This window comes from Cinclus cinclus, chromosome 6 (genome assembly GCF_963662255.1).
Source record: "Cinclus cinclus chromosome 6, bCinCin1.1, whole genome shotgun sequence".
Taxonomy (NCBI): domain Eukaryota; kingdom Metazoa; phylum Chordata; class Aves; order Passeriformes; family Cinclidae; genus Cinclus; species Cinclus cinclus.
The window spans coordinates 39,492,994-39,520,774 of NC_085051.1; the positions used below are offsets into that span (position 1 = coordinate 39,492,994).

The 27,781-nt window shown below is 50.3% G+C and overlaps 2 protein-coding genes across 2 annotated transcripts; one reads left to right on the plus strand and one right to left on the minus strand.

Moving 5' to 3' along the window:
• The first annotated feature begins 1,931 nt into the window (after window positions 1-1,931).
• On the plus strand, window positions 1,932-11,558 carry LOC134045060 (acetyl-coenzyme A synthetase 2-like, mitochondrial). The gene is made up of 14 exons (XM_062494635.1): window positions 1,932-2,244; window positions 3,608-3,704; window positions 4,885-5,084; window positions 5,548-5,723; window positions 6,331-6,483; window positions 7,645-7,792; window positions 8,231-8,368; window positions 8,514-8,606; window positions 8,996-9,108; window positions 9,582-9,708; window positions 10,405-10,532; window positions 10,773-10,836; window positions 11,172-11,293; window positions 11,382-11,558. Exons 1-14 carry the CDS (start codon window positions 1,932-1,934, stop codon window positions 11,556-11,558), a joined length of 2,049 nt encoding a protein of 682 aa, XP_062350619.1.
• A 1,039-nt stretch (window positions 11,559-12,597) lies between these two features.
• ABCD4 (ATP binding cassette subfamily D member 4) lies at window positions 12,598-27,298 on the minus strand. The gene is made up of 19 exons (XM_062494634.1): window positions 27,282-27,298; window positions 26,944-27,068; window positions 26,699-26,826; window positions 26,364-26,503; window positions 23,091-23,207; window positions 22,673-22,798; window positions 21,935-21,985; window positions 19,271-19,365; window positions 18,223-18,344; window positions 17,279-17,370; window positions 17,008-17,097; window positions 16,532-16,740; window positions 16,162-16,253; window positions 15,926-15,962; window positions 14,781-14,830; window positions 14,437-14,489; window positions 14,095-14,171; window positions 12,826-12,941; window positions 12,598-12,693 (listed from the first exon to the last, which is right to left on the minus strand). Exons 1-19 carry the CDS (start codon window positions 27,296-27,298, stop codon window positions 12,598-12,600), a joined length of 1,833 nt encoding a protein of 610 aa, XP_062350618.1.
• Between the last annotated feature and the right edge of the window lie 483 nt (window positions 27,299-27,781).

Sequence of the window (27,781 nt, forward strand, 5' to 3'; positions counted from 1 at the left end):
GGGGCCAACCCTAGTGCCAACCATGGGGCTACTCCCGGCCACATAGTTGCTCTCGGCTTCGGGATGGCCTCCGGCGGCATGGCCCAGCATGGCCCAGCAGTGCCACCAGCAAAAAAGGACCAGCAGGCTCTTCTGGGATGGGGCTTGGTGGGTTTCCTGGGAAGGGGGCCAGCGCTGCAGCAGAGCCCAGCACAACTCAGCCAACGGCCTGATCAATGACCGAAAGCCAAGTCACCTTTTCCCAGCCCTTGCTTCTTTTTAAATGTGCTTTTCAAGAGGCATGTTCAACTCTTCTAAGTGCTTTAACTGGGTGTCACTCTTCAAAACCAGCCCGCGGATTGGCCCAGCCAGGTCCCCACAGGGAGCTGGCCCTGCAGCCGGTGGACTGCCACAACCGAAAACCAGACTTCGTTACACCATGATACCAAGTAAGGAGTTACCTGTCCTGCTAAGAATCTGGTGGGAAAACCCAATGTCTTCCAAGGACAGGAAAAATGCTGAGGTAGAGCAGGTGTGCATAGGAAATAAGAGACTTGTGGAACAATGAGGCTGCTCAGGCCTGAGTTTTTGGAGGGACTGTAAGCCCAAAGGACTGTGCTTCCCCAGGGGGATAGTGCCCTTGTAGATTCCCACCAAGCTCGGGGCAGCTTTGACACAAAACAGGTGTGTGGTCAGGGATGAGTGCACCTGATGGGAAGTAGTGCCTGTCTCCCACACTGGTGTCCAGCCTGTTCACCAAACACATGAGCTCCATAGTCTGGGAGGTGTTGCACTTTGAAGAGCAAAGAGGAGGTCTACTAACCCATCATCTCTACTGTTGATTCCTTAGGTGTGCCTGGCTGAGAACAACCCTACTTGCAGGGAGAGCCTTTTTTCTGCTCTTCTCTTGTGCCCCCTAGGAAGAGAAGGGAATTTGCTCAATGAGGTTAAGGAATCCTCCAAATTCTACCTTAGAAAAACTACCTATATAGGGCCTGAAGGAAAGGAAGGCAGAAAAAAAACTGTTTGGAGGCAGGGAGGCAGCTGAGCTCTGCTACAGTGGGTGGTGGGTGGTCTCAGCGTGAGGAGATGGGCTGCAGTGCTTCGTGCCAAACTATCCCCAGCTGCCCCACCATGGCCTCATTGAGTGCTCCCAGCCCAGCTGGTGGTACAGCCAGTCAGTAGTGCCTGGGAGGAGGCAGAAAGCCCAGCCAGACGGGACAGCTCTGACAGCCACCCAGCAGTAATGTGGGAAGAGCTGTCCCTCCTGCAGCTGACAGCCACATGAGAAAAACCAGCCCTGGCCCACCACAGCCTAGTACTCTGCTGGAAATGGGCATTAATTCTGGGAAGGGGATAGTCCCATCACTCATGACTAGCATGAGGGTGGCCATAAGATTTACAGGGACTTGCCCCAAGATGCCTTTGTGGCCAGCAGAGGACCGGGGGATGCAGTGGGGGTGCTGTGGCAAGGGTGATGAATATGTGGGTGATGGTGATGAATAGACAGAGGTGTGAGGGAGGTGGGTGGGGATGAAACAGAGGAATCTGGGGTTGCAGTGCAGACCTAGGAGAGAAGGAGCAGGCTGTTGGAGCCTGACCCAGGCACACGTTTAACCTGGCTCCTGTTCAAGAACTGCTGTCAGGACTCAGATTAGCATGAAGGTTATTTTCAGTCAAATATTTCTACAGCCCACCCCTTTCCCCTCCCTTACAGTGATTGAATTTCTTCTTTCCCATAGTCCTCTGGAAGAGAGGAGGAGAAGAACAAGGCAGGGCAGAAGGGGTGCCCGGGCTCCCTGTGTGAGAGAGCTGCTTTGTGTCCAGTCAGCTCAGGACAAAGTTGCCCCACCTTCCACAGGGGCCAGAGTCTTGCCTGGGCCAGGTGTCCTGAGCAGCTGTGAGCGCTGCAGACATCCATCTCCTGAGTGAGAGGCAGGTACCCTGCAGTGATGGCCAGGCTGCTGACCAAGACTGGCTGCTTCAAAGCTCTTTCTCAGGCTCCCAGGTGCCCCTCTGGGCTGGTGGCTGCCAGATCCTGGAGCCACAAGCCTCTCACTGCCTACATGCCTGAAGCTGTCGCCTTCCCCAGACCCAAGGACCACCAAGATTTATATAAGGTGTCAGTGGAGCAGAGTGACATCTTCTGGGGAGCACTAGGAAGGAGCCGACTCACCTGGATCACCCCCTTCCACTCTGTCCAGGACTGCGACTTGTGCCAGGGCAGAGTCTCCTGGTTCCTGGGTGGGCAGCTAAATGTGACAGGTAAGGAAGGAGGTGGACATGGGATCGTACTAAGTGCCTGCAGGTGCTTCTATGTGTGTGACTTCAGCCCTGGGAATGTATCAGAAGAGCAGAGTTAAAGGTCTGGAGAGAGGGGGATCCCCAAAAGGTCCAGTTGGTCCTGCAGTGGCTGTAGTGTAAGGTTGTGGCTGGCCCTAAGGAAGCAACTGGGTTTCATCAAAGAGGTTGCAGCTGGATTGGTGTGTGCTGGGAGCTGGGATGCTCTCCCTCAGCCCCTGTGGATCCCACAGCAGTGCAGTAGCTCTGTCTTGCAGGACCATAGGCAGTAACCCCAAACGCTGTGCATTCAGCAGGCAGGGTTGCTCTAGGTCATTCCTCCTCAGTGAAGGCAAGATGTATCTTTAGAAAGCAAAATACAGGAGAAATGAGCCACTGTCACCACTATAGTGGGAGGCTAGTGGGAGGCTCTTCTGTGGGCTGGGGTTATTGCCTTAGAAGAGCTGACAGGGGAAGACACTGGGGCTGGTGAGTGTCCTGCTGTTGATCCCCGTGTTCAGACTGACCTCTGAGAAAATCAGGTCTTATGTAATCTGTTTGGGAAAGAGAGCAAGAGTTATTTGACTTGGGGATTTGACATCTTACTTTTTCTCCTTTTATATGCATTTCTTTCTCTCCTGGAAAACTACAAATGGTCAGGAGAAAAGAAGTTGGTATGCAACCTGGGGCTGATGCATAATCTCATGACTTTAGCAGGTTTAAGGAGAAGAGAGAGTGGAACAAGGCTTCTGAGGAAACTGCAGGTTCCAGCAATGTGGGGAACTTTACATGGAAGAACTCCAGCCAAAGCCTCAGCTTACGATGTCCCTGGAAAGCCAGGAGCTGTGCACTCTGTATTTACCCTGGCTCTTTTCCATCTTGGACAAATGCATACTGCAGCCTTCCAGTGCAGAGCTTCCCTTTGTCCTACATTTGTTATTTAGGAGCACCATCACTAAAAAACTGCCCTAGTTTCCCCCAGAGGCAGCTGCAAGGCAGTGCTGGGTGGAGTGGCAGCTTCATTAATGTTTGACAGTGCTCTGAGGGCACTGGGGATGTGACCTCCAAACGGACTTCAGGTGTTTTCTGCTCTGGAGTGCATGAGGTCACAGTTAAGGAGGCAGCTGATAGTGGGGATTGGCAGTACTGGAGTGGTGAGGAGGCTTGGGATGGTGCTTGTGATCTCCTGGCTGGTATCCACAAAGGTTGCCCAAGGCTAATGCTGAGAAGACACGCACAGCCCTGACTTTGACCTGAAAATGGGACTGCCAGTGCTGGTTTTATGAGAGGTATGAGGTACTGAGTATCTCTGGTATCTCTGTCAATGATACTGGGTTTTCCTTTCCAGTGAATTGTCTGGACCGTCACGTCCATGTAGCCCCAGACAAAGTGGCCTTAATCTGGGAGAAGGATGAACCCGGAGAGGAGGTACGGGTGACATACAGGTCAGTTATTACCTTTCAGCGTATGAGAGGCATATTGTAGCATGCATGAACACTGCACAGGGCTGATTTGCTTATGTCTGTCATGTGAGGGAATGCAGCATCCCTTCACACAGAACCAGAGAATGGTAGCTGTTGGCTTGCTTCTGCTGATGTGAAACTTCAGCCTACCCCCTGATTAAATCTTCTGGGTCCTGAGGAGTCTCTGCCCAGCTGGGGAGGCAGATATAAGCCCCTTGGGGCAGTGCTGCAATGCAGCACTTACCTGTCTTACCTAGCGGTAAGACACACAGGAAAGTCATGCATGTGCCTTCCCACCCAGGTTCCTGTTACCTAAACTTCTGGGTAAGTGGTCTGCAAGAAAGGCAAATTCACAGCTGTAAATGTGTTGAGAAATCCCACGCTCATCCTCATGTTAGCAGTGCTGCTGGATTTGGCTCTCTGGGAGGGCTGCCTGTCCAGCCCTGCTAGGTTGGTCTGGGGCCTCCCACCTTCCAGCTTAAATTGCCTACTGTCTGAGTCACTGCCACAGAATTCATTTAAATCCCTCTGCACACCAAACAAGTCCCTCTGTCCTCTCTGACTTCAGGCCTCACAGGACAAATATGACCAGCTACCCCTGCCAATCCCCATGCATGGAGAGCCCTTCCATAAAATGACTCACTGACCGTCAAGCTGTGGTTTTTGTGAGGGACACTTCTTGGGAGAGGTATCTTTCTGCTCACTGCTTTCCTACAGCTGTTGCTCTTGCTTGACCTCAGCTTTAGCTAAGCATGGAACCCTGTTTTGGGGAAAGGTATCTAACTTCTTACATGTAGCCTCCAACTGTGCAGGGCAGTGTGTCACACTGGTTGTACAGGTTGGTAAGAAATGTGCAGGCTGCCACTGAGAAAGACAGCTGAGGCGCTGTGGGTTTGCTGAGCCAGAGGAATTGCCAGTGGCTGTTGTTGTACAGAAATCATTCTAATTTATGTCTTTTCCATAAACAGCGAGAGACTGTTAGAGACTGTCTTTTTTCCTTCCCACTGATTTTTACAACTCTCTCATGGTCTTCCAGAGTGAGGAGGGTTAGGGTATTTAGGTATATAAGTTGTGTCCTTGTGACTCTGAGGCCCACCATCTTTATGCACACAGGTAAGATCTGCAAGAAAGTCTCTAACTGTGTCATTGCTTCTTTGGGCAGGGAACTGCTGGAACTGACGTGCCGCCTGGGAAATACCTTGAAAAGGCAAGGGGTGAAGCAGGGTGACAGGGTGACAATCTACATGCCCCCGTGCCCACTGGCAGTGGCTAGCATGCTGGCCTGTGCCCGCATCGGGGCCGTGCACGCTGTGGTGTTTGCTGGCTTCAGTGCAGAGTCTCTCGCTGACAGAATCCGGGATGGTAAGAGGCAGTGGGTAACAGTGACATATTTCCCTTGGAGGAAAGTGCTGAGCTTGTTGGTTCAGCAGCTCAGGTGGGCTCAGGGTTGTGTGGGTTACATAGGTTTTCTGAGTGAAACTCCCTGGGCTCTCTGAGGCTATCTGTGAAATAATGTGTAGTCATGGAGCAGGTGCTAGCAACTCAATAAATGCCATAAGCCCACTGAATACCTTCCAGGCAATAGGATGAACAGGTTTTCTCTTTCATCCATAAGACTGAAGGACTGGGATACAATGTCTTCTGTAAGGAGATGCAACACAGACAGAAATGAATGGAAAACCAAGATGCAAAGCTGGTGTTTTTGCTAAAAGACATGAGTACTAAGGGCTGGGAGATAGAGGTGAAAGGTCATGGTAGAGCCAAACTGCTCTGTGACTGTTGGAGAGGGGCAGAGTTGCTTATGTGGCTCTTCTGTCTTCTGCAGCCCAATCAGAGACGGTGATTACAGTGAACCAGGGGCTAAGAGGTGGCAAGATTATAGAGCTAAAGAAGACAGTGGACCAGGCTGTGAAGCAGTGCCCTGGAGTGAAACGGGTTCTGGTTTCCATGAGGACCACAAGCAAGGTTCCCATGACAGCTCTGGATGTACCCCTGGAGGAGGTGAGAGGCTGCCCAGCGATTTTGCCACTTCTCCTGGGCAAAGTGCTTGCTCTTGGTGCAGGGACACCAGGTGGAGAGAGGATCTTGCCTGGCCATGGCAGTTTTGCTGGCATTGACAGAATTTGGGGACATTGTCCCACAGCAGCAGGGGCAGTCAGAGCTGCACACAAGCTCAGGACAGTCCCAGTAGCCATTAGAATGGGCAACTTGTATGTGTTCCCACACTACCAGCCCTGTACTGTCAAGGGCAAGCAGTGCAAGCCAGAGCACATAGCAGGGTGGACAGGGGCCTAGAAACACATGAGACATGGGCTGCTACTTTGTGAATCCAACCTTGAACTGCCACTATACTGTCACACATGCGTCTGCTGGCAGACCTGGCATGTGCCTGTTATTCACAGCACACAGGGTGGCAAGGCTGCCAGCATGGCGCACAACTTCTGAACAGGTGAGCCCCTGCCATGCATTTCTTCTGGAAGATGTTTGTGGGGAGCAGGGTGGCACAGGTGCTCAGAGGAGACTCGGGAGAGAGGTGCACAAGCAGGTGTGGACACAACACAGCAGAGGCTGTGAGACCCTGAGAGAACTGCTGTGCTCTTTCCTGCAGGAGATGATGAAGGAGGATGCATGCTGTGAGCCTGCTGTTATGGACAGTGAAGACATGTTGTTTCTTCTGTACACATCAGGCAGTACTGGCAAACCCAAGGGCTTGGTTCATTCCCAAGCTGGTTACTTGCTGTTTGCTGCTCTCACACACAAGGTAATGGATCCCAGCCACAAAGTGGTCATAAGCCAGCAGTTCATAGGCAGTGCAGGGAAGACACATGCTCCTTGTTGCATTACAAGCTCATCTTTATCCAGTGCAAAGCTTCTGGGAAGCCCTCCAAGCCCCAGCAGACTATATCTGGCTACAGGTAATGCTCCACAGCAGGGTTTCCTAAATACATACTACTCTGAGCTTGGAACACTTGAGGCCCTGGAGCCCCTGGATGAAAGTCAGCAGGGAGCTGCAGGAAGAAATGAATGGATTTGAAACCACAAAAAATCAGAGGAGACAGCAAGAAGTGGTAGGGTAGTGGGAGAGTGGCCCCTAGGAAGTTTTCCTGGCACTGAGTAAATGAAATGAAGAACAGTGCTTTAGGAAGCTGGTTGTATTGTTGCCAATATGACAGCACTCAGCCCCACCCTGCACAGGGTAGTCATAGATCCTTCATGTTTCAGCCTTGCAGCCAAGGGTCTCATGGGGAATAAATGGGGCAGTGGGAAGAAGAGCTTGTTTTGCTTTCTGCCTGCAGGCACAGCACTGCACTCACCCAGCAGAGATGGAGAGATTCCAACTCTTGTGGGCAGGCTGGGGGTTGCTCTGGGCCAAGGCATCACATGGTCCCTCTGCTTGCTGCCTCGCTGCTTCTGTGCTGGGCTCCTTGCTGAGCTCAGGGGGTTCTGTGTGTTTACTGTCCATCTGGAGTCCAGCAGTGCTTACAGGAGGTTCATGGAGTCCTCTACCACTTTGCCCTTGCCTACAACTCCTTCCATATGGTCACATAAGTACAGGGGCACCTTTCTTACCCAGAAAGTTCTGTTTAGATGCTACAGGATGCTTGGATCAGCCTTGTCTAGATACCAGCAGAAGGAAAGAAAGGCTGTATCTCATTCCATTGGAAAATAGCAAATTTTGCTGGTTTTTTTTTTTTTAAAGTGTCTCCTGCATCTTCACTTTTTTAACTTCAATTTTATTTAATTAGGTTTTTTTCTGATTTTTAAAAAACTCTTTGCAGGAAGGTGTCCCTGCAGGGGTGGTAGGAAGACAGAAGAACACAGTAACTTAGGGCTGACACAGAGTACACTGCTCCCTGTTGTGCCCCTTGCCAGGAGTGGAGGCCCAGGTGAAACCCCTCACTGTCTCTCTTTTCTTGTTCAGTATGTGTTCGACTACCAGGACAGGGACATCTTTGGCTGTGTGGCAGACATCGGCTGGATCACAGGACACACCTACGTGGTCTATGGCCCCCTCTGCAATGGTGGTACCACTGTCCTGTTTGAGAGTACTCCTGTTTATCCTAACCCTGGTGAGCGAGGTGACTTATGGGAGTGGGGGCATTCCACAGCACCCTGAGATCCACAGCAGGTAGGGAGCTGGCAGCTTGAGGCCAGGACATGAGCAGCAAAGGCTCTGTTGCCCTCAGCAGCAGCCCATGGGCTGTGCCTAGTAGAAAGCTGCAAGAGGAATAGTCTTTTCCTCTGCTTAAGAAGCCACTGTTGCTTCTTCAGGGGTGGAGCTGTTAATCCTTCTCCCTCCCTGCAGAAGGAACGGTAGCAGAGCTAGGTGATGGGAAGAAAAAGGGGCTGCTGCTCCTGAACTGCTTCCATCCTTCCCCCCATGTGATTAACTTGGCTGAGGGTCCTGGCACTGCCGGAGAGTCTTTGCTCTCATCTCTTCTTTCTCTGCCTTGGTGTTGGGCTGGGAGGACCTGTATGGATACTTACTGGCCCTGATTCCATTCCAGGCCGCTATTGGGAAACAGTAGAGAGGTTAAGAATTAACCAGTTCTATGGGGCACCCACTGCCATCCGCCTGCTCCTGAGATACGGCGATGAATGGGTGAAGAAGTACGACCGCTCTTCTCTTAAACTGCTTGGCTCAGGTAAGTGCAGCAACATGGGCTGGGGCAGCAAATCCTTGGACATCACATTGTGCCTCTTCCCACAAATGGCAATAGTAGCACATGAGACCCCAGAGTCAGGAGACTGCACTATTTCAGCTCTGCCCCCTTGTCTTTCCCCTTGCAGTGGGGGAACCCATCAACAAGGAGGCGTGGGAATGGTACTTCCGCGTGGTTGGCGAGAAACGATGCCCAGTAGTGGACACTTGGTGGCAAACTGGTGAGATGCATATGATTCCTTGTTCCAGCTTCTGCTTTCCCAGGCTTTAGGAGTGACCTACTACTTTGCTGACCAAGTGATAGTGGTTGTTGGTGACAGTCTTGTATGAGCAAGACTGTAAGGGTCCATGAGCACCCAAACATAAAAGAGAAAAGCTATCTTTAAAGCTAACCCCGATAAACACGGGAATTTGATCTGAACAGGTCCCTGCTGAACTAAATGAGCACAATCATCCTTCTGCAAAGTTGTTCCCCAGCTCTCTGGCAAAGCCAGCCTCAGCCTGTGCAGTGTGTACTAAGGGACAGGGCAAAGGCTGTTGGCCAAGCAGTGCTACTTCATATTCCTCTTGTCCTCGACTTTGATGACCCTTACTGTTTCTTTTCCTTCAGAAACAGGAGGCATCTGTATCTCACCTCGTCCTTCTAATCCTGGAGCCAAAATCCTCCCAGGCATGGCTATGAGACCCTTTTTTGGAATCAGCCCCTGCCTCTTGGATGACAAGGTACATTTATAGCATGTGGTCCAGGCGCTGGCTCAGCCCCCTTTCCACCAGGTATCTGTAGTGTGTATTTGCCAATGCGAGTGGAAATCTGTAAGCATGTCTCTCCTGCTCATCTCTGCTAGACAGCAAGCTTCCTTACTGGAAAGGGACAAACAGGGAAGCTGTTCTTCCAGCTAGTGCAGAAGTTGAGTGGTTGTCTAGCTTGCACTGTCCTGACAAGAGAGGCTGTGTTTGGGCTCCCTGGCACATCTGTCCAGGAAGGATAGAGTTGGGCAGGGACAGCCAATCTCCCTGGAGAGGCCTTGTATCCCACCATGGGAGGCAGTTTCTTGCAGGCATATGCTGGGAGAGACTAAGCCTGTCCTACTGAAGTGAGGCACACATGACCCTCCTTGCAGGGTTGTTTAAACAGGCAGTAGCTAAACATCCCAAGTACCTACAGCCATGGTTACTAAAAGGTAACTATTTTACAGGGAAATGTCCTTCTGGAAAATGATGTGTATGGAGCTCTTTGCATCTCACAAGCCTGGCCCGGTATGGCACGAACCATTTACAATGACAACAAGAGATTTCTTAAAACTTACCTGACTCCTTATCCAGGTAAGGATAACATGCGGCAAGACACTTGCACACATTTGGTTGGGTATGGTTGGATATGGTTGGATCTGCTTGCTGGTTTCTGTATGAAGGCAGGATTCAGGAGAGCTGGTACTGCTCCTTTGTTCTTCTAGAGACCCTCCACAGCCCTAAGGCCTTTCATCTCCCCAGGTGTGATATCACAGGACTGCCCCTCACCAACCTTCCTAACTGGATCACACATTGTTTTAAGGCAGTGGATTTGTCCTTCTGCCCCCAGTCCCCTTGAGCACAGACCTCTTGCCACATCTCTTGCAAACCCTGTCAGCCTCAGTGACTCACCCAGAGGCGCTGAGCAAGCCCAAGACTGTGTGTCTTGATGTAATGCAAAGAGAAGCAGCAAGACCACAGGCACCTGCACTGGAGCAAAATGCTCCCAGCACATGGTGATGGGCCAGGCACAGCATTAGCCAGTACACTGCAGAATGAGGACAGGAACCTGATGACAGAGCAGGTACCAACAGATGCAGAAGACTAACAAGGAAGGAAGGCACATTTACCCATGACCAGCTGAGGAAGAAGCAGAGTACATGGGCTCTGAAGCCAACAGACAGGAGGAGGGGAAATGTGCCAGCATGCTGGAAAAAGCCCAGTATGGCTGCTGGGCAGCTTACATGCTCCCTCCAACAAGTGACTATGGCATGGTTCTGGCTACTGCAGGATTTTTCTTCACTGGGGATGGTGTGTATCGTACCAGTGAGGGCTACTACCAGCTAACAGGACGGCTGGATGACGTCATTAGCATCAGTGGACACCGGCTGGGCACTGCAGAGGTGGAGGATATTGTGGTAAGAGATGTGGGTGGGAGGTAAAACCATCCAAACTAAAGCAGTCAGGGGCAGGAGAAAAAGACCAGTGCTTGCAGACCTACTGAGGCAGGAAAGAAAAAGGGCAGAAGCCATCTGAGGCCCTTCCTTATCTCCCTGCATTATGATGGGCTGGAACAGCCAAGTCAGGTCAGGGCAGCTACAGGTGGCAGCCAGCCTGCCAAAAGCACTGAGTCAAACTCCTGCCCTGTTCTCTTCCAGAATCACCATGTGGCAGTGGCAGAGTCTGCTGTCATTGGCTACCCACATGAGATCAAGGGAGAAGGTAAGATGCTTTCTTTCCTGTCCCAAAACATCTCCCAGTGCTATGATACTGCAGTGGGAAGTGGCACTGGTAGCAGTGCTGTGTCCACACCATAGAGCATGTTAGCAGGGACCTCAGCACAGCCATCACAACCTGCACCACAGACCAGCTAGGCTTTGCAGCAGCAAAAGGTGGCAGCAGCAGTGCTTCTGTGTGGCCAAAAGCACATTCAGTTCTGGCTACAGAGCATCCCCTGAGGCTACCAGAAGAGAGGGACTCTCATGGCACTAGGTCCAGGCAGGGGCTCAGGGGCATGGTATGCACCATGCTCAGTAACCTGGTGGTCTTTCTGCCAGGAGCCTACGTGTTTGTCGTGTTGAAGAAGGACAGTGGCCACACACAGGAGACTCTTGCTCCTGAGCTACAGGAGCTCATCTCAAAGAAGATCGCTAAGTACGCGGCTCCAGATTATGTTCAGGTAACACAAGCAAACTGGTCCAACACCCACACTGGCAGACTGGCCAAGCCCTTTCCTTCAGCCATGACTCTGCTCCTCCCCATCACAGGTCACACACCGGCTGCCCAAGACACGCTCGGGTAAGATTATGCGTCGGGTGCTACGAAAAATTGTGGAGAACAAGGCCAATGAACTTGGGGACCTAACCACCCTGGACAACCATGAGGCTGTGCAGCAGATAATAGAAGGACACAAGCACCTTGTGGAACAGCAGAAGGGCCACTAGCTTGGCTCTGCCAGCAGCCACCTCCTCTTCCTTCACCGTGAAACCAGGGAAACATCCAGAAAAGCCTCTAAGCAAGTGGTGGCAAGTAGGTTGTCAAACCATGCCTCCATTGCAGTCTTAAGAGTGACCTCTCTACAACACACGAGACCTTCAAAACCTGTCTCCATACACCCATGTGGACAGAGAACATGACTCATCATAGGCAGAAGAATAAGGGGAGACAAGCTTTCATTCCATGAAAGCAGAGGCCAGAAAGCTCTCCTTGAGGTTCCTTGTGCCTTGCAGTAGCTGCAGAGGTAGCAGCAGGCAGGATGTCCAGTCCTGGATACAGATACTACTTCTACCTTTGCTCTGCTCTTTAGCAATAGTCTTGTCCAGGACCAATGCCAATATACAGGCATCTCCTCCAAAGCAAACCCCAGAAAGAAAACATGCAACACTCTGGTTAACAAATATTTGATCCTTCTCCATAAAAACAGCCTGAAAACTGGCCCCAGATTTTAATACAGAAATGTTCCTTTCACTTGTATCCATGTGTTATAAGGAGAGCAGAGATATGCCCCTTCTCTGTGCTAGCATTCTCCTCCCCTTGTCTCCTGCTGGAAAACACAATTCTCAACAGAGCCATCAGGTACATAAATCTGTTCTGCAGAGCTCCTAGCAAGGCACAACGGACAGAAAAGGAGGCTGCATTCTAGCCTCACAACACTGTATCCCAGACAAAGTGGAGGTTTCTCTGGCTACTGTTTCTACAAGACCCATGAGGCAGCAGCTTCTCTCAGGGAGGCCTAGCAGCTCAGCTCCTTTGTCTCCTGAGAGCCAGGGAGGCAGAAGGAGGCTGGGAGAAGGATGGCATAGTTGTGTCTACTCCTGATAGAACTCCCCACCACGAGTTCAGACAGTCTGTGTCTATCAGCAAAATCCAGAACTGGTCTTCCACTGTTTGACACAGCTGCTGGCTTGGCAGCTCCATGTCTGCTATTGAGAGCTCTTCCACACGTGTGCAGGTTCTGTGACTGGCCAGACAAGGGTGTGTTTTTCAGTGTTCTTCCTCAGAGGGCAGCCGCTTCATCTTCTCACATCGAGTGAGCTCCCATCTTCCCTCCCCATGAAGTTTCAAAATCCAGCTGTGGAACTGCAATTTAATAGCACAACGTTGAGGGATGATCACCCACAGTGAGGTACTCCACTCCCCTCTGCTCACCAGAGACCTGCTCCACACCTCACCACCACGAGGGAGGCATGGAGCACTGCCTCCCTGTCTCACCTTTTCCAGGCTGCGTCTGTGTCCCACACTGATCAGTGTCATGCCCAGCTGAAGGCACATTCGGTACAGTTCATGCTCCACCTCTTCTGTCAAGGCACTGGTGGCTTCATCTAACACTGAAAGAAAAATCATAAGCCCCACAAATCCTCTCCCAACCAGAAATCTGTAGCCAAGAGCAACTCCCAAGAACATTTCACATAGTATCTGGAGTTCCCCAAGGGCATCTGCAGAAGGGCAAGTGAGGAGAAACCTAAGGACTGTGGTATTCCTCTGTCACAGCAGGTGTCAGGCAAATAGGAAAGCTGTCCTTCCCCTCAAGTACTTGAATCCAACCACACTGTTCACCTCACTCCTCTCCCTAAACAGCTGCCAGCCACTACCTCATCCCTATCATGGCAAAAATCAAGATATGACCTTCTGCAGGCAGACGATGTGCCAGAGTGCCAGGCTGAACAACAGTCAGTGTACTCTTCCAGCACAGACCCTACAGGGAACATGTGCCTGTGGCACCTTCCTGACTATTAAGGGTAAATACTACAGACCTGTAGCAAATAAATTCAAATCATCTCCACAACTTTTAGTTTGGAATCCACAAGTTCCTTCTGCCCAGACATCACTGAGCTGTGCCACAGGCTTCAGGGGAAAAAGAGGTACTTACATGTAGCTACCTGCTACTGGAACTGGCTCTGTTCACCCACATCCAACCTGGCCCTCATGGCAAGTCCTCCACCAGTTCAAGCCCCCAGCAGAGCCTAAGGAATTGGCCCCACTAGCTAATCACAGATGCTTCTCTGGTCTCTCAGGACTGTTTCTCCCACTGCTTCCTGTCTTCTTTTGCCACATCAGGGCTAAACCTTCCATATTGCCCCCACAACTGTACAGATGTTCATGAGCTTCAGATATGACAGCTGCTGCCACACTCCTCAACACATGCACTTCTTTACATAGCAAGTGGTGAGCAGGTTGACAAAGTTCTTCTGGTGCCATTGCAGGTGGCCGTGAACATTAATCACCAGTTCCCTAAGAAGAAAGTCTTACATACAGCCTCTTGATTTACCTCCCTTACAGCCTTGTTTATACCTCCATAAAAATAATGAAATATTTTCACATTTCACAAATTAATCCTCTGTGCTATGCTGCTAAAATAATGTCCAAGATAAAGCATATTCCTAGCACAAAAGGGATTTCATGAGCTGTCTCTGTACCAGCTTCCCTAAACATCAAAGGCCTTGTCTTTTTTTCTCCCCTCTTTTGTAGTCAGTCACTCACCTGCGTATTTTGGCTGGAGGTAGAAGAGCCGTGCAAATGAGAGCCTCTGCATCTCCCCTGGGGACAGGATGTCATACCTGCAGCAGGGTCGAGATTCAACACCTTCCTCAAGAAACAGAGCTCATTTGCTGAAAATCTTATGGCTTCTGTTATTGGAGACCAGCAAACAACTGTCCCTGTGTGTCCCTTGTGTCCCGCTCCATGCTGCACCCCTGTATACAGTCAGCTGCCTGTAGAACACTACATCTGGATGCAGATAAACCCAGCAGCAATGTGTATCTGTTTAGAAGTGTTCCCCATTCAGAAATCACCCAAATACACACAGACAGTGAGCTCCCTTACCAGTTCCAGTCCACCTGTTCATCCAGTCCTCCAGCCCTTGCCAGCAAATCAGTCTACAGAGAGCACAGCAGACTTGTGAACACAGTCCCCAACCCTGTCAGCCTGTGGCCCCTGAGCACAACTACCCTCTTTTTGCCGGTCGCCTTTCCCCACTTGAGCTGAAGTTGTACCATATCTCTCTCTCCCCTCCTCTTTCTGTCCTATAGACAGTTGTGTCCCAGGTACAGACAATGTCCCCACACAAGTTCAGCACACAATCATGCTGTGATGCCACAAAAAAATCACCTCTTCTTCCCTCACTGGTGGCACCAGGAAAGAAGGCAGCAGTGCTGCCAATGACTCACCAGCCCAGCCAGCTCCAGGAATTGCACAATCCTCTCATCATCTGCGGACCCTAGGGAGAAAGTCATACAGCATAAGGAGAGGCAGTGTGAGCTGAAGCCACTGCTGAATGAAGGGGCTGGTGGGGCAGAAGGGAGGAACTGGAATTTCTCCTGAGGCTCAGTATAGTTAACCTGACCACTTAGTTATACCAGACCCTGAGCTTTGGCAGATAGCCCTAAAGACTGACCTTCCTTAAAAATGTTAACCATGCCTGCAAGCAGCATACCAGGAGGTAGCTGGGCTCCACAGATACATCTGAGATTTGCCTCAGTTCATGGCCACAGCCGGAACACAAGAATCCAGGCTTCAATTGCCAAGGCCCTGCCCAACAGTTACTCTCTTAGAGCTGAGACTACACATTACAAGTGGTGGAGTCATGGGAATGGGTTTCAGGTAAGAGACAGAAAAAGGAATGTGGGAAGAGAAATACCTCAGGGTGGGTCAGCTGTGGAGCAGAACATACACTTGAGCTAGTACAGTCAGCATCTATGGAAGCTGAGTAGAAGGGCTGTGCATCTGCCATGGACCTCTCTGAAGCTGCCACAACAGTAGCTGATGGCTGTAGTTACTCTCAGCAAGATTGTGACTCCCATGTGTTTGAAAGCAGCAGGTAACACTGCTGGACATCTTCAAGCTACAGCAGACCACATGTAGTCTGGCTTTGGAAGAGAGCAGGGGAGATAAAGGATCCATATGTTCTGACCTGGGACATTATTTTGAAAAAGTGGAACAGTAAAAGATTGAGATGGATGAAAAATGAGATGAAGGCAAATATGACTTGCTGAAAATCAGCCTGTACCAAACAAATCAGATGTATCCCAACAGCAACATATATCATGTCTAGCATAGCAGGAAGAGCACTGCCAGCTTGTCCTCACTGTACTATGACAGCAAGTTGTTATGAAGTGGGTATGCTCCTTCACAAAAGGAGGGGGACAGACAATTGACCTTAACACACACTAATCTGCTAGGGAACACCAGAGCAACAAGAGCAAAATGGATGAGTGTTCCTGATGGGTTACAGCATGGGAGAATCTGCACTGGGTACAGGACAGTGAGGCAATATAACAGCATTGGTTAATTGCTCTAATGGATTTCCACAAACCTGAAAGTGGATAGATCTCCTTCAGGGGATAGATCACCTGTTTAACAGAGCAAAAGAAACCATGTCAGAAGGAGATGGACGCTGTCCACCAGAGATGCAATAGCATGAACAAGCACAAGGGAAGGAGCAGTTACAGGCATCCTCCCTCTTGCAGGCCTGCACCCCACAGATTTGCAGAGCATGATCACAGCTGGGAGCAGAGCTATGGCCAGAGCAAAGACAGACCCTGGGCTCACCTGCTCACGCAGGCTTCCATCAGTGAAGAAGGGCCGCTGTGGTAGGAACACCACTCCTCGGGGGCCAAAGCAGGTCAGCATCCTGATGCTCCCTGCACAGAGATACTCATCACACCTGCAGTGCCAGGCAGCAATGCCCCACTGTCCCATGAAGTAGCCAACAAGTCCCCACAAAAGTGTGTTTGCAACACAGAGCAAAGCAATGAGAGCCAAAGACTGTGGCAGAGATGAGTGGCTCAAATCAGTGTATCAGTGACACATTCACCATCACATGGTGGTACTGGCCTTACAACCTGGCACACTGCCACCTTGCAAACTAAGGGTAACCTTGGCTGAGAAAGAGAAGGCTGAGGCAAGTAGCAGTCCTCACCCCGTGTGCTCTCCCAGAGTCCTCCAAGAACCCTCAGGAGAGATGTCTTCCCTGTACCAGTGTTTCCCACAATCATCACACTGTTTCCTTGTGAGATCCTGAGGCTCAAGTCCTTGATGAGGAGCTTGCCAGAGGATGGTACTGAGAGTGTCACTCGCTCCAGAAGGAAAGCTGTGTCCCTTGGCACTGGGTCCTCCCCAGAAGGGCTGCTGGGCCACCACCAAGACAAAGAATGAGAGATCCAGAGGTAAGTGACCATGCTGAGATTGGCAAAGCTCAGGCACTTCAGACCTCCTGTGCCTCTGTGACAGTAGCCCTGCCCCACACACCCTGGGAATGACAATTGACAGGGAGCACTGGCTGCTCCAACCAAATGCATGCAACAAGACTACGAGACCAAGGGCTACCTCCATCCTATGGCAACCCCACATTCTGGCACATAAGTTGCAAGCCAGCCAGTTGCTGAGGCGACTCACCTGTCCAAATCCCAACTGGTTTTGGCTTCTGAGTAGTTACCATTTTTTTTCCTGCCAAGGCTCAGCAAGGTCTCCTGCAGTTCACCAATCCTAGACACACAAGATGTTGCATGGAAGTCAGGGACAATTCCAGCAGCCTCCTCACAATATCCAAACTTGCCCATGCTTGCACACGAGCGACTGTTTCTTTTTTTTTTTTCAGCACAGACCTGGGCAGGGTCTTGCCCTGCACTGCCCTTTCCTCCAGAGATGTGTCCAAAAATAAGCTCACCTGTGCGTGTAGCCAGCTACATCAGTCACAGTGCTGGAGAGATCTATGAGCTGACTGAAGCAGCCAATGAGGTAGATGGAAACAAAGGCATTCTGGGGAGAAATCACATGCTAGAGTAAGGGTCAGTGCTGAGCTGGGGCCCAGACCCTGAGTCCATGACTACAAGGAGGCAGCCAAGGAGTCCACACATTTGGTTACATCAGCTGTCTCACAAGATGAATGAGGGGCGGTAAAGTCACCCAGGGTGGTGGGAGTGAAGACGACCACATTTGAAAGAAACAGGGCTTCCCTGATCAGTACAGCAGTTTTTGCCAGGTAGACACATGTCCTGTCACCCAGGGATGTTGTTTGCAAAGTGCCTGATAGCCTGTCTAGGGCCCAGCATGTTTGCCCAAGTGACACAGATCCATGCCACAAACCCTGCCTCAGCACCGTATATGGCTCAGAGCAGGGTGTCCCAGCCTGCAGTGCCTACTTAGCTATTTTTAGCTCTGCATTCTCTATCACAAGCCAGTTTTGAGTATCTGGTAATGAGTCAGGTTAGGAAGGTGAATGCAAGCCAGCTCAGCCTCACTGGTGGCCAGACTCACCACAGGCCGTAGCTCAGGGCATAACCCAGACCCACAGCACTACACAGACCCCATCCCAATCTGCACTGCTGAAAACCAGACACTTTCTGAGCTCCTGGTTCTTTTTAGACACAGAGGTCTGAGCTAGGAAACACTTATGTAAATGTGTCCTTGACAGTTCTCACCCCCAAGTTAATCACATATCAGCTGGCTACAAGCTCCCATTTCCATGACACCGTGAGTAGGGACAGTCTAACCTGAAGATCAAGTACTGCAGGTTATCTAGCCCCAGGGCCACCAGCCCCACATGAAACCTCCATCCTCAGTGCCTGCTCGCTCTCCACAATGGGGTCACAGAGATTACCCTTAGCTCACCTTGCTGACAAGGGCACTGAGCTCTGTTGGACTCAGGTCACCGTAGACCCCAGAAAAGATGGGAATGGCAATGACCACGTAGCTCAGGATGCTGCCCAGATAATCAAAGGTGTTGATCCCAACTGGGCACAAGCACATTGAAAGAAGACAGTGAGTTAAAGTAGAAACCTTTGTCCCATCCAAAGTGCTGACCCTGAGCCCAGTAAGGAAGAGCCATGTTCTAGCTTTGGCCCTTTATGATGAAACTGAGCAGAAAAACCCATTTGCAGGATAGCACAAGCACCAGGGTGAAAATCCATTTGCCAAGCAAAGAGCACTTTGGGGCAGGCCCCTGAGTAGGGAATCATCATCCAGACACACAGCTCAAGGACCACTATGGCGCAAAAGCCACTTTGTCTGCTTGTTGCTATGCCTCAGAGGCCTCACTGTCTCACAGTAAACAGAAGGGGAGGGCAAAAAGGAAGCTCTGGGGTGAGATGGTTTGCCATAAAGTGTGTCTTGGGAGCACACAGCAGGCAGAAAGACTTAAGATCCCAAATTCCCACAGACACTTCTGTTCAAGGTTCTCCCTCCCATACACTTCTCACTGTGCTGGTGAGACTGGGAAGAGCTGTCTTTACAGGGGTCATTTAAAGACAAAACCTGGACCCAGTGAAAAAAGGGAGAAGGGATATTTTCAGGGGACAACTGTGCTTAAGGGACAGGCTCTACATGGAAGAAGTTTCCACAGCTCCCAATCACATCTACAGTCCCCAAAGCTCAAGCCCTTCCTTCTGTTCTTGGCCATTGAACACCTGCCCCACAGAAAGCTGGATTCTGGGTCCTACACAACTTTGCCTCTTTATGAAGCTTTTACACAACAGGATTCCCATTCAGCACTTCAGGAGGCACTCTCTATTCACCCTCGGGCTTTTATGTATACCAGCAAGAAGCAGCAGAAGAAAATACAGCACTCACCCAGCTGCTCTACCAGTAGAACTTCCCAGTGTGTGGGCCACCACAATGGAGTTACCACACACCCCACTTCACCCCCAATCTGCCCACTCACTGTATAGCCACAGCTCCTTGCCTATCAGCTCCCTCTGGGTCTTCAGCAGGCTCTGCAGCTTCTGGTCTGTGCGCATGTGCTCCACTCGCCCAGCCCTGTAAAAATAAGATTGCAACATGCCACAGATATCCCTAGGACCATGGGCTTTAAAACTGAAGCTTTGAACGGGCCTGGCACCTTTTTCTCCAACTAACAAGCTCTTTATTGACCAGGAACTGAACACCCAGGACTGCCTTCCTGAAGGGTATCATCAAGGAACTCTGGCTGAAGCAAACAGTCCTACAAATCTGTCCCAGAGCCCATGGCTGCTGCTGTTGTAGCAGAAGGAGGTAATGCCAGGCCAGACACTGTCAGCAAGGCTCCAGCCTGAAGCAATGTACACCCAAGGTCAAACACAATTCCCAAATACACAACAGTCTGGCTGGAAAAGAGGAATGACACTGCTACAGAACTGGACCCAGAAAGGAGAGGGCAGAGGAGTGTCCAGGCGATGATAATCAGCCTACATGGCCTGCATGGCCAGCTGCCTCAGCCTACCTCTTACCATTTCCCACTCCACAGGAATGGGACAAAGGCAAGTCCTGAGCAGTGCAACCCCTGGTACGGGTACCCCAGCTCCACAACTCCCCCCTTCCCAGGGCTATCTCCATCAGATCAACCACCACACAAGTTAGTGGTGATGCTCCAGTGGCCAGGCTGAGCCAGGAGCAAGGAGATATCTCCTAAACCACCACCTTCAAGCAATCATGAGAGCTCCTCCTGCTGCTTTGCAAGGCCTGGGCTGCCCTCAGGTGGCAAAATGCAGAGAAAGCTCCACATCACACTTCAGACTCCCACCTGCCATGGCACCTATTGTCCCTGACATCCAACAGAGGCTTATGCCCACTACCCAAACCATGCTCCCATCACAGTCTGTGCAACAGAGGAGTCACTAGGGCCCAAGAAGATAAGGCCAGAAGCAGCATAAAAACATCCAAAATAAGATTTTTGACGTCTCATTTCTAAAGATTCTCAGTTCATAGAAAAATACATTTTCTTTCTCAAAAATGCACCTGGTTAGAATTCAGTTTGGCTTTACTGCCTTATAACACATCTCAGGTATCTGCTGAGCTGCAATCCATGAATTAGGAAAGGAGAAAGGCTTGGACACAAGGAGTTAAAGGTGAGAAAGGAACCGAAACCTTTGTTCTACAGCTATAATTCTGTTGTAGATGAGGAGAGATTGCTGTATTGGTCTCCTCTTTTCCTCCCATTCACTTCAAGTTTAAAGAAAGTTTGCCAAAGGCTTAGTAACAAAACAAGTAAAAAGGTGGCAGTGCCCTGCTTCTGTTTCTTCTTTTACCAAAAAAATGTTTAGGCAATCTTAAGAGGACAAGATCACAAGCTGGAGAAGTTGAGCAATCAAAACCAGCCATTCACCACATGCTCCTCCTCTTGCAAGATTCTAGGAATGCAATCTTTAAAAAAATTCCTTAATTTTTAATTATGATGCATACCATGAAAATGTCTGGTTGTGTGCAACTCAGCTACATTCTAGTTTAACACAAAATGAAGCTTTTCTACTAAAACACTGTACTGAACCAAGACATTCTGTTTTCTGGTATAATAATCCACTTTCCATTTTCTACTTAGTAATAGAATAAAAAATTCAAAATTGAGAGGGACAGTACTGAATTTTAAACCAGGGCATGTAATTACAATATCTTTTCCATTATAAAAAATTATCATCAACCAGTAAGAATCAATCAGAGCACAAAGAAATAACTCAGGCTTGCCATGCAAACCAAGATTGATTTTGGTTACTTAAATCAGTTTCATGCCTGTCAATATAAGGTATTATGAAATCTGTGATTTTGAATCAAACCACTGTGGGGACAGCACCACAACACTTGAAATGCCCACTCAATCCAGCATGAATGAGCCAAATACAGATCACAGGCAGGGAAGACCAGAGAGAGAATACGTGCTACAATTCCTGGAAGAGCAATTTTGCAAAGTACAGGACAAAGGCAGACTCATGGCGAGAGAAGAAACACTCTCCTGCCACCCAAATGCAAGCTACACCAAATTAATGCCTCTTTTCCTGGTGAACCAAGCAGCAGGTCAACAGGCTTCACAGCATCACTAAATAGGAGTGGTGCTTCCAGGCTCCTGACTGTGTACTCAGCTCTTGGGTGAATGGCACTGAGCAAATTCAGAACACCAGTACAGCATACAGAAGGTCAGGGCACAGACTGACCAAGAGGAGCAAAGCAGAGCTAAGATGGCAGGTAGCAGCTAGCACACCCACAGAAGACATACAGGAAAGCAGCAGCGGGATGGGTTCAAAAGGAACATTCAACAAGTCCTCAGCAGAACCAGATGCAAAAACTTTGAACAAAACATCAGTAATGATCTCTAAGCCAGCACCAAATCTGTATTTGCCTCTGAGGATGTTAGAAGGGAGGCAAAGGAAAGATAGTTGTCTCCAGTTGCTGTGGATTATTTCTGCAGATGATGGACAGAATGCAAAGAACAGACTGTCAGGGCTGTATGATGCTGCAGTGGAAGGGATAGAAAGCCGCAGCAACAGAACTTGGGCTCCTTTAAGATACGTGAACACAACAAGGATGCTCTGAAATGGGACAATCCTTTTGAGGATACAAAGAAATTAGCTCTACTAACCTGTAGAAAGCAGCTGGTTCTGCATTGACACGAATCTGCATGTGTTTGAACCTGTACAACCAAAAAAACACCATAACTGTACACAAGTGCTTGGTATTACGTAGCCAAAACCATTACTAGAGGAAACTTATCTTCCATGTTAGACCAGTGATCTGAGGCATCTCTTGAGAGAATTATTCAACAGGTTCAGAAAGACACCAGAGACCAAGGCTTAACATGAGGTGCCATCATTCAGGGCTAGCTCAGTGGTGCATTTGTTTGATAATCCTGCTCTCTGTGCACATCTTCTTAGCCCTCGGGCTTACTGTTTGCTGCTAGTCCAGCATCTCCATCATACAAAATCACTGCAGCCAACTGCCCTGGGTTCCCTGTGCAACAACAGCTTATGCTTCTGTCCCTGGATGCCTTGAGCCTCAGGGAAAGCTACAAAGCCCCCACCGCACACATAGCCAACCCTACAAGCAAGGGGGAGGAAATGAGTTACAGAGCATATGGAATGACTGGGCTGTGAGACTGAACCAAGGGCATTGCCAGCTATGACACAAAGCTGTGAATGGTTGACAGGGGCTCAGTACACCAACTCTGAGGCACCATCGCACAGGCAGCCTTCTCAGAGAGTGAGGAAAGTCAAAAAGACAAAAAAAAGTAGCTACATACATAGCACTGAATGGAGACAAAAAAGAAACTTTCACAGGAGCTGCCAAGGGCCAGTGAAAACACAGCTCTGCTGGGACTCACCTGAAATCTCCCTCCAGTTTTTCCTGCTGCACAAGTTTGGACACAATTGGGCTCATCAACACTTTGTTAATCATTGTCCCGATGACGAAATACCCAAAGATGCTCAATGGGCCTAGCCAGCCTGTGCTGCAGAGGAGAAAGAGAAGTCAGTTAATAATCCAAACAAAAGGACACTCCTGCACCATTGGACTCAAGCAATCAGAGCCCTCAGCTGTCACCTCTCTTGGCTTTCACAGAAGTTTGGGTGCCAACATTGCACATCCCAATATCCCCAAGACAGTACTCTTTGGAGTGTAGAGACCACTCACACATGTGTACAAATATCCATCCGGGGAGTTGTAACGTGGGTGGCAGGCTCCAAAGAAAGAACACAGAAAAGAGGTGTGCAAGCAGGGCCAGGATACATCCTTACCCTTACCTGTGAAAGCACTGGTAAGTGTAGTAGGCCAGTGTGAAGGGTGAGATGACAAGCTTGCTGGCCATGGAGCTGAGCTGCCTGCAGAATCTCTCCACATCCTGGCTGATGCGCTGGTCCCTGCTCAACACAAAGAGCCATTGACACCATTACACCAGAAGTAAGTACCTAGCAGGGCACAAACCAGGCTGTTTCATTGCATGAACACAGGACAGGCTGCAGGTGAACAACCTTGCCTGGGAAGGACCTGCAGCTCACCTACAGAAGATAATTTTCATGGCCCAGCAGGACCCACCCAAGGGCCTTTATGGCACCCAGGAAGAACAACTCTTGCCATTGCTTTCACCATGTTCCTTATATTTATCCCTTGTTCCACTTTCAACATTTGTTCAACAATTGTTCAACACTTATGCTGAAGTCTCTGCATCAATGTCCTTTACTCCTCTCCTGGAACAAGCCCCATACTATGAAAAACTACTGATTCTCCCCCTAACCTTAAGTACTGGGCTGAGATGCCATCAGACCCACCAGGACAGGCTAGGGCACAGGGCAGGCCTTCACCAGCTGTTGGATATTTGCAAACACTTCCATCAAAGCTACCTTTCCACAAGAGCCGATGCCTTGGCTCTGCATAGAGTGGCTCTGCATAGAGTGGCTCTGGTTCCTTTTCTGCAAAGAAGGAAATGCTTCCAGCCACCCCAGCCCCCAAGAGCAGGAAGCAGCACACCAAGCCTTCTCACCTCACTGGCAGCAGGCACATGGGTGACAGACCCTCAAGCCCCATCTATCCCACTACTGAGCAGGTGTTGCACTTGGATAACTAGGAAGAATTTCAGTATATTTACTCCTAAGCACCTCATCTGTCCAGCGCAAATGGATGAGGGCCTCAGCCTGCTGTGCTAAGCTCCAGTGGAAAGGCCATAACTTAATGCTGCAGTTCAGAACAAAGAGCAAGGATGGATTCTTGGTTAGTCTTGGTACAGATACAACCACAAGGACATTCATCTTTTAACACTTCTGCAGTTCTGGAACAGCAATGGATTTAATTCTGGGGCAGCTCTCACCTAGACGGACCTTAGAGTCATCATTTTTCATTTTCCTCAGACTGTAATATTCCCATAAAATTGTAACTTAAATTGTACTATAGTCTCATAGAAGGATATTGCCTCTTACCAGCTATTAAGTAACATGCAATGAAAACATATGAAACACATGAAAGCATCAGCTCAAATGCTCTGCTAGGTGCTGCAAGTGTTTGTATGCCACTCAGAACCCACTTTTCATTCCTTCAAAGTGGATGACTCCATGCATTTAACACTCAGTTTAGTCTACACTGCATAATGGGAGGCTCTGTTGCTCTAGTTTGTTCTCTAAGTACCTGGTGAAGGGAAAAAACTCTCATCAAGGAATTGCAAGGTGAAGAGAACTTTTGCAGTGACACCAAAACCACACTAAACAGCAAGACCGAATGTTGGAGCAGAAGTAAGGTGTAATGAGACATGCTCCACAGTAATCTCATTTGGTCTGCAAAGGCCAGAAGAGCTGTCTCTTTTGCTGCAGAGCAGATTGACCCAGTTGTCTCCTACATTCCAGTGCACAATATGAACACGTTCCCTAGTTAAAAATAAACCTGAGAAGAATAATCATGTGGTGAGAGGCCCCTGTCCTCCACTTCCCCTCACGCCCCCAGAGAAAAAGACAGGCATGCAGGAGCTTCTGGCTTCAATGTGCTGCACTGCCTGGGAAGTGCTGCATGCCCTGGTGACAGACATGTTTTTTTAACCTCTCCTTGCAACTCTATGCCACTGTAAAACACTACCAAAAATCAACATTTAATGATAGTGGAAGTAAACCAAACAGCAACCTCAAAGTGCATCAGCTTGATAATGATGATCTACTGCCAAAAACGTAGAGCTGTTTTACCCAAGCTGAGACCTCTCCCCTTGCTTGCTGCTCCCCCTTAGATACCCAGCATGTTTTCTTGCAGCAGCCACACAAACCACCCTGCTTGGCAATGAAGGAGCAAGGACAGGCAGCAGAAGTGCAGAAGCTGCTTTGGTTTCTTGAAGTTTCCACTATTAGCAAGAGTTAGGAGGCCTTGCAAGACAGCAATTTTTGCCCAGGACCCTGGGCATGGCTTCTTCTCTTGCCATCAACATGAGAAATGGCACCAATGCAGTGAGTAGATCAGAGGTGCCCACTCCAGTGAAGGAGAGGTTGGAGTCTCAAAACAACAGTATAACAACACATTATTTAGACAACATTCCCCCTTGATTTCTAGTTTTTCAGCTAGTATTTAATAATAACTTTGAATTCTGGAGGGGGAAGAATTAGGGGGATTCTACACTGAGATTAACTCAGCTGGTTAAAGCATGGTGCTAATAATGCCACAGGTTCAATCCCTGTGTGGGCTATTCACATAGAGTTGGACTCAATGACCCATGTGGGTCCATTCCAACTAAGAATATTTTGTGATTCTGTGACCTCTCACATGATGTCTAATATAGGATTTTTAGCTCTTCACAGTAAGCAACTATTGACAGCAATGCCCAAGTACAGGCTGAAAGGTCAAGGTCCACACACAGCTGTGAGGAAGGGAATTCGACCTTTGCTGCACAGCCCAGGTAGATCAACAGCTCTGCAGTAAGCAGGACAGTGCACAAATCAAACTGGAGTGGGACCTCTTGGGGGTGGGAGCTGGAATCCACAAGGACACTGAATGCTCCTCCTCTTGTATTCCAGGTCACCACTGACCCTTCCTAGGAACAGGAAAGGGAAATGAAATAAAGCCCTTCCTGGATGTGACTCCCATGGGTTATCAAACCACTAAAATACAACAGAACTGTGCTCAGCTGCAGATTCTGGTGTTTGAAGTTCAAACTGAACATGGACTGTCCTAACACAACAGATGCATGAGGGAAAGAACAGGCACTGCTGACTCCAACCAGGCCCTTTACAAGGTCACAGAGTATCAAGGATTGGGTTTGCAGAGAGAGTGTTTTATAGCAGCACTAGATCCCTGTTCCAATGGGTATCCACTTTCCTTGCAACTGAAACAACCTGCCCCTAAAACCATCTCCACCAGCAGTCACAGGAGCTCCCAACAACAGGTATCACCTCCCACTAGGGTAGAAGAGGGTACCTAGATTTGTGCCTAGAAGGTAAAACCTTCTAGGGCTCAAGCCCCTATGCAGAGACAAAGAGAAGTCAGGAAAAGGTGTGCAGCAGCCCAAGAGAAGCCCAGCAAGATACTGAAAGAAGCTGCTGGCAGCCTACGGGTTATCGATGTCCTCATGCAGCACGTGCAGGCTGTAGTAGACCTGGCCGTGGAAGTAGCAGCTGTGGAGGTATTCAGTGAGGGATTTCCTCCAGTTCACATACATCATGTTGCAGATAAACTGGTCGAAACTTTTTAGCTGGAACAAGGTAAAGAGATGGATGGGGAGAGATAAGTGAGAACAAACATTTTTTTCAAAACGAAATAAAAACTAGCAGTTTGTACTAGTGATCCAGGGCATGGACAGACTTGAATCCTTTGTGACCAGGATCATGCCATGAGCCATGGGCAGCTTTCCCTTTCTCTCCCAAGACATGTGAGCCTCTGGTCTTACCGTGGAGTTCACAATAATCAGAGTCACGGCAACGGCAGTCAATGTTTTGAACCCGGAGAAGTCCTTGTTCCCCAAGACCTCATAGTACTGGCTGGGGATGACGCCGACCTGGTAAACAACCAGCTGCTCTGGAGGAGAAAGGCAAGCAGGGGAAGAAACTGATGGCCTGCGGTAACACGGCAAAGTGGGGGACCACAGGGAGCAGACATGGGACACAGCCCTCCATCCCCACCACCCAGGCTCACCCAGCAAGGCGACACCGAGCAGCGTCAGGAACATGAGGGCGCTCGGGGAGGGCCAGCCAGGAAAGAGCACGGCCAGAAGCCGCAGGAACCGCCGCAGGAACAGCCCGTCCAGCCGGGAGCCAGCTCTGCAATTGAGGGAGACGCGGGGGCCGGCAATGAGCTCGGGGATCCCTCCCCACCGCCCCTCCGCCACGTCCCGGCCCAGCCCGGTCCGTCCTCACCGCCCGCCGGCCCCGGCGCGCCCCGCGCTGCCGCGACCCCCCGCCATCGGCGCCCGCCGAACCGGACCGGCCGGGCCAGACCCACCCCCGCGGGCGCTTCACATGAATATTCATCACCTCTCCTCGCCCTGCATCAGCCCCGCCCGGGGCCGGCCGCCGCTGCCGCCGCTTCCTCGTGCGCCGTCACCACAGAGGTCCCGCCCGCCAGCGCCGCCTCTGCCGCGCCGCCCGCGGGAGCGCCCCCTGGCGAGACGTCGCGCTGGCCGCGGGCACAAACTCCCCCTGGCGGTGCCGTGCGCGTGTGCGCGGTCAGCGCCCGCCCCGCCCGCGCGGTCCCGACACAGCGGGACCGGGCGGGCGCTCCCCTCACGGCGGGACCGGGCGGGCGGTGCCCACTCGGCCCGGCTGGGAGGGCTATGCTCACGGGCGGGCCCGGCGCGGTAGATCTCCCCGCGTCCCTCAAATCCTCCCCTCCCGCTGCTCACGGACACCGACCGCAGTGCCGGGCAGGGTCCAGGACCGAGCCCCAGACCGCAGGGCCGGAGAACCCGAGCCCTAACGCCTCTCTTGAGGAAGGAGCTGGACAGGCACGAACTGATCCCTCTGGAGATCCCAGA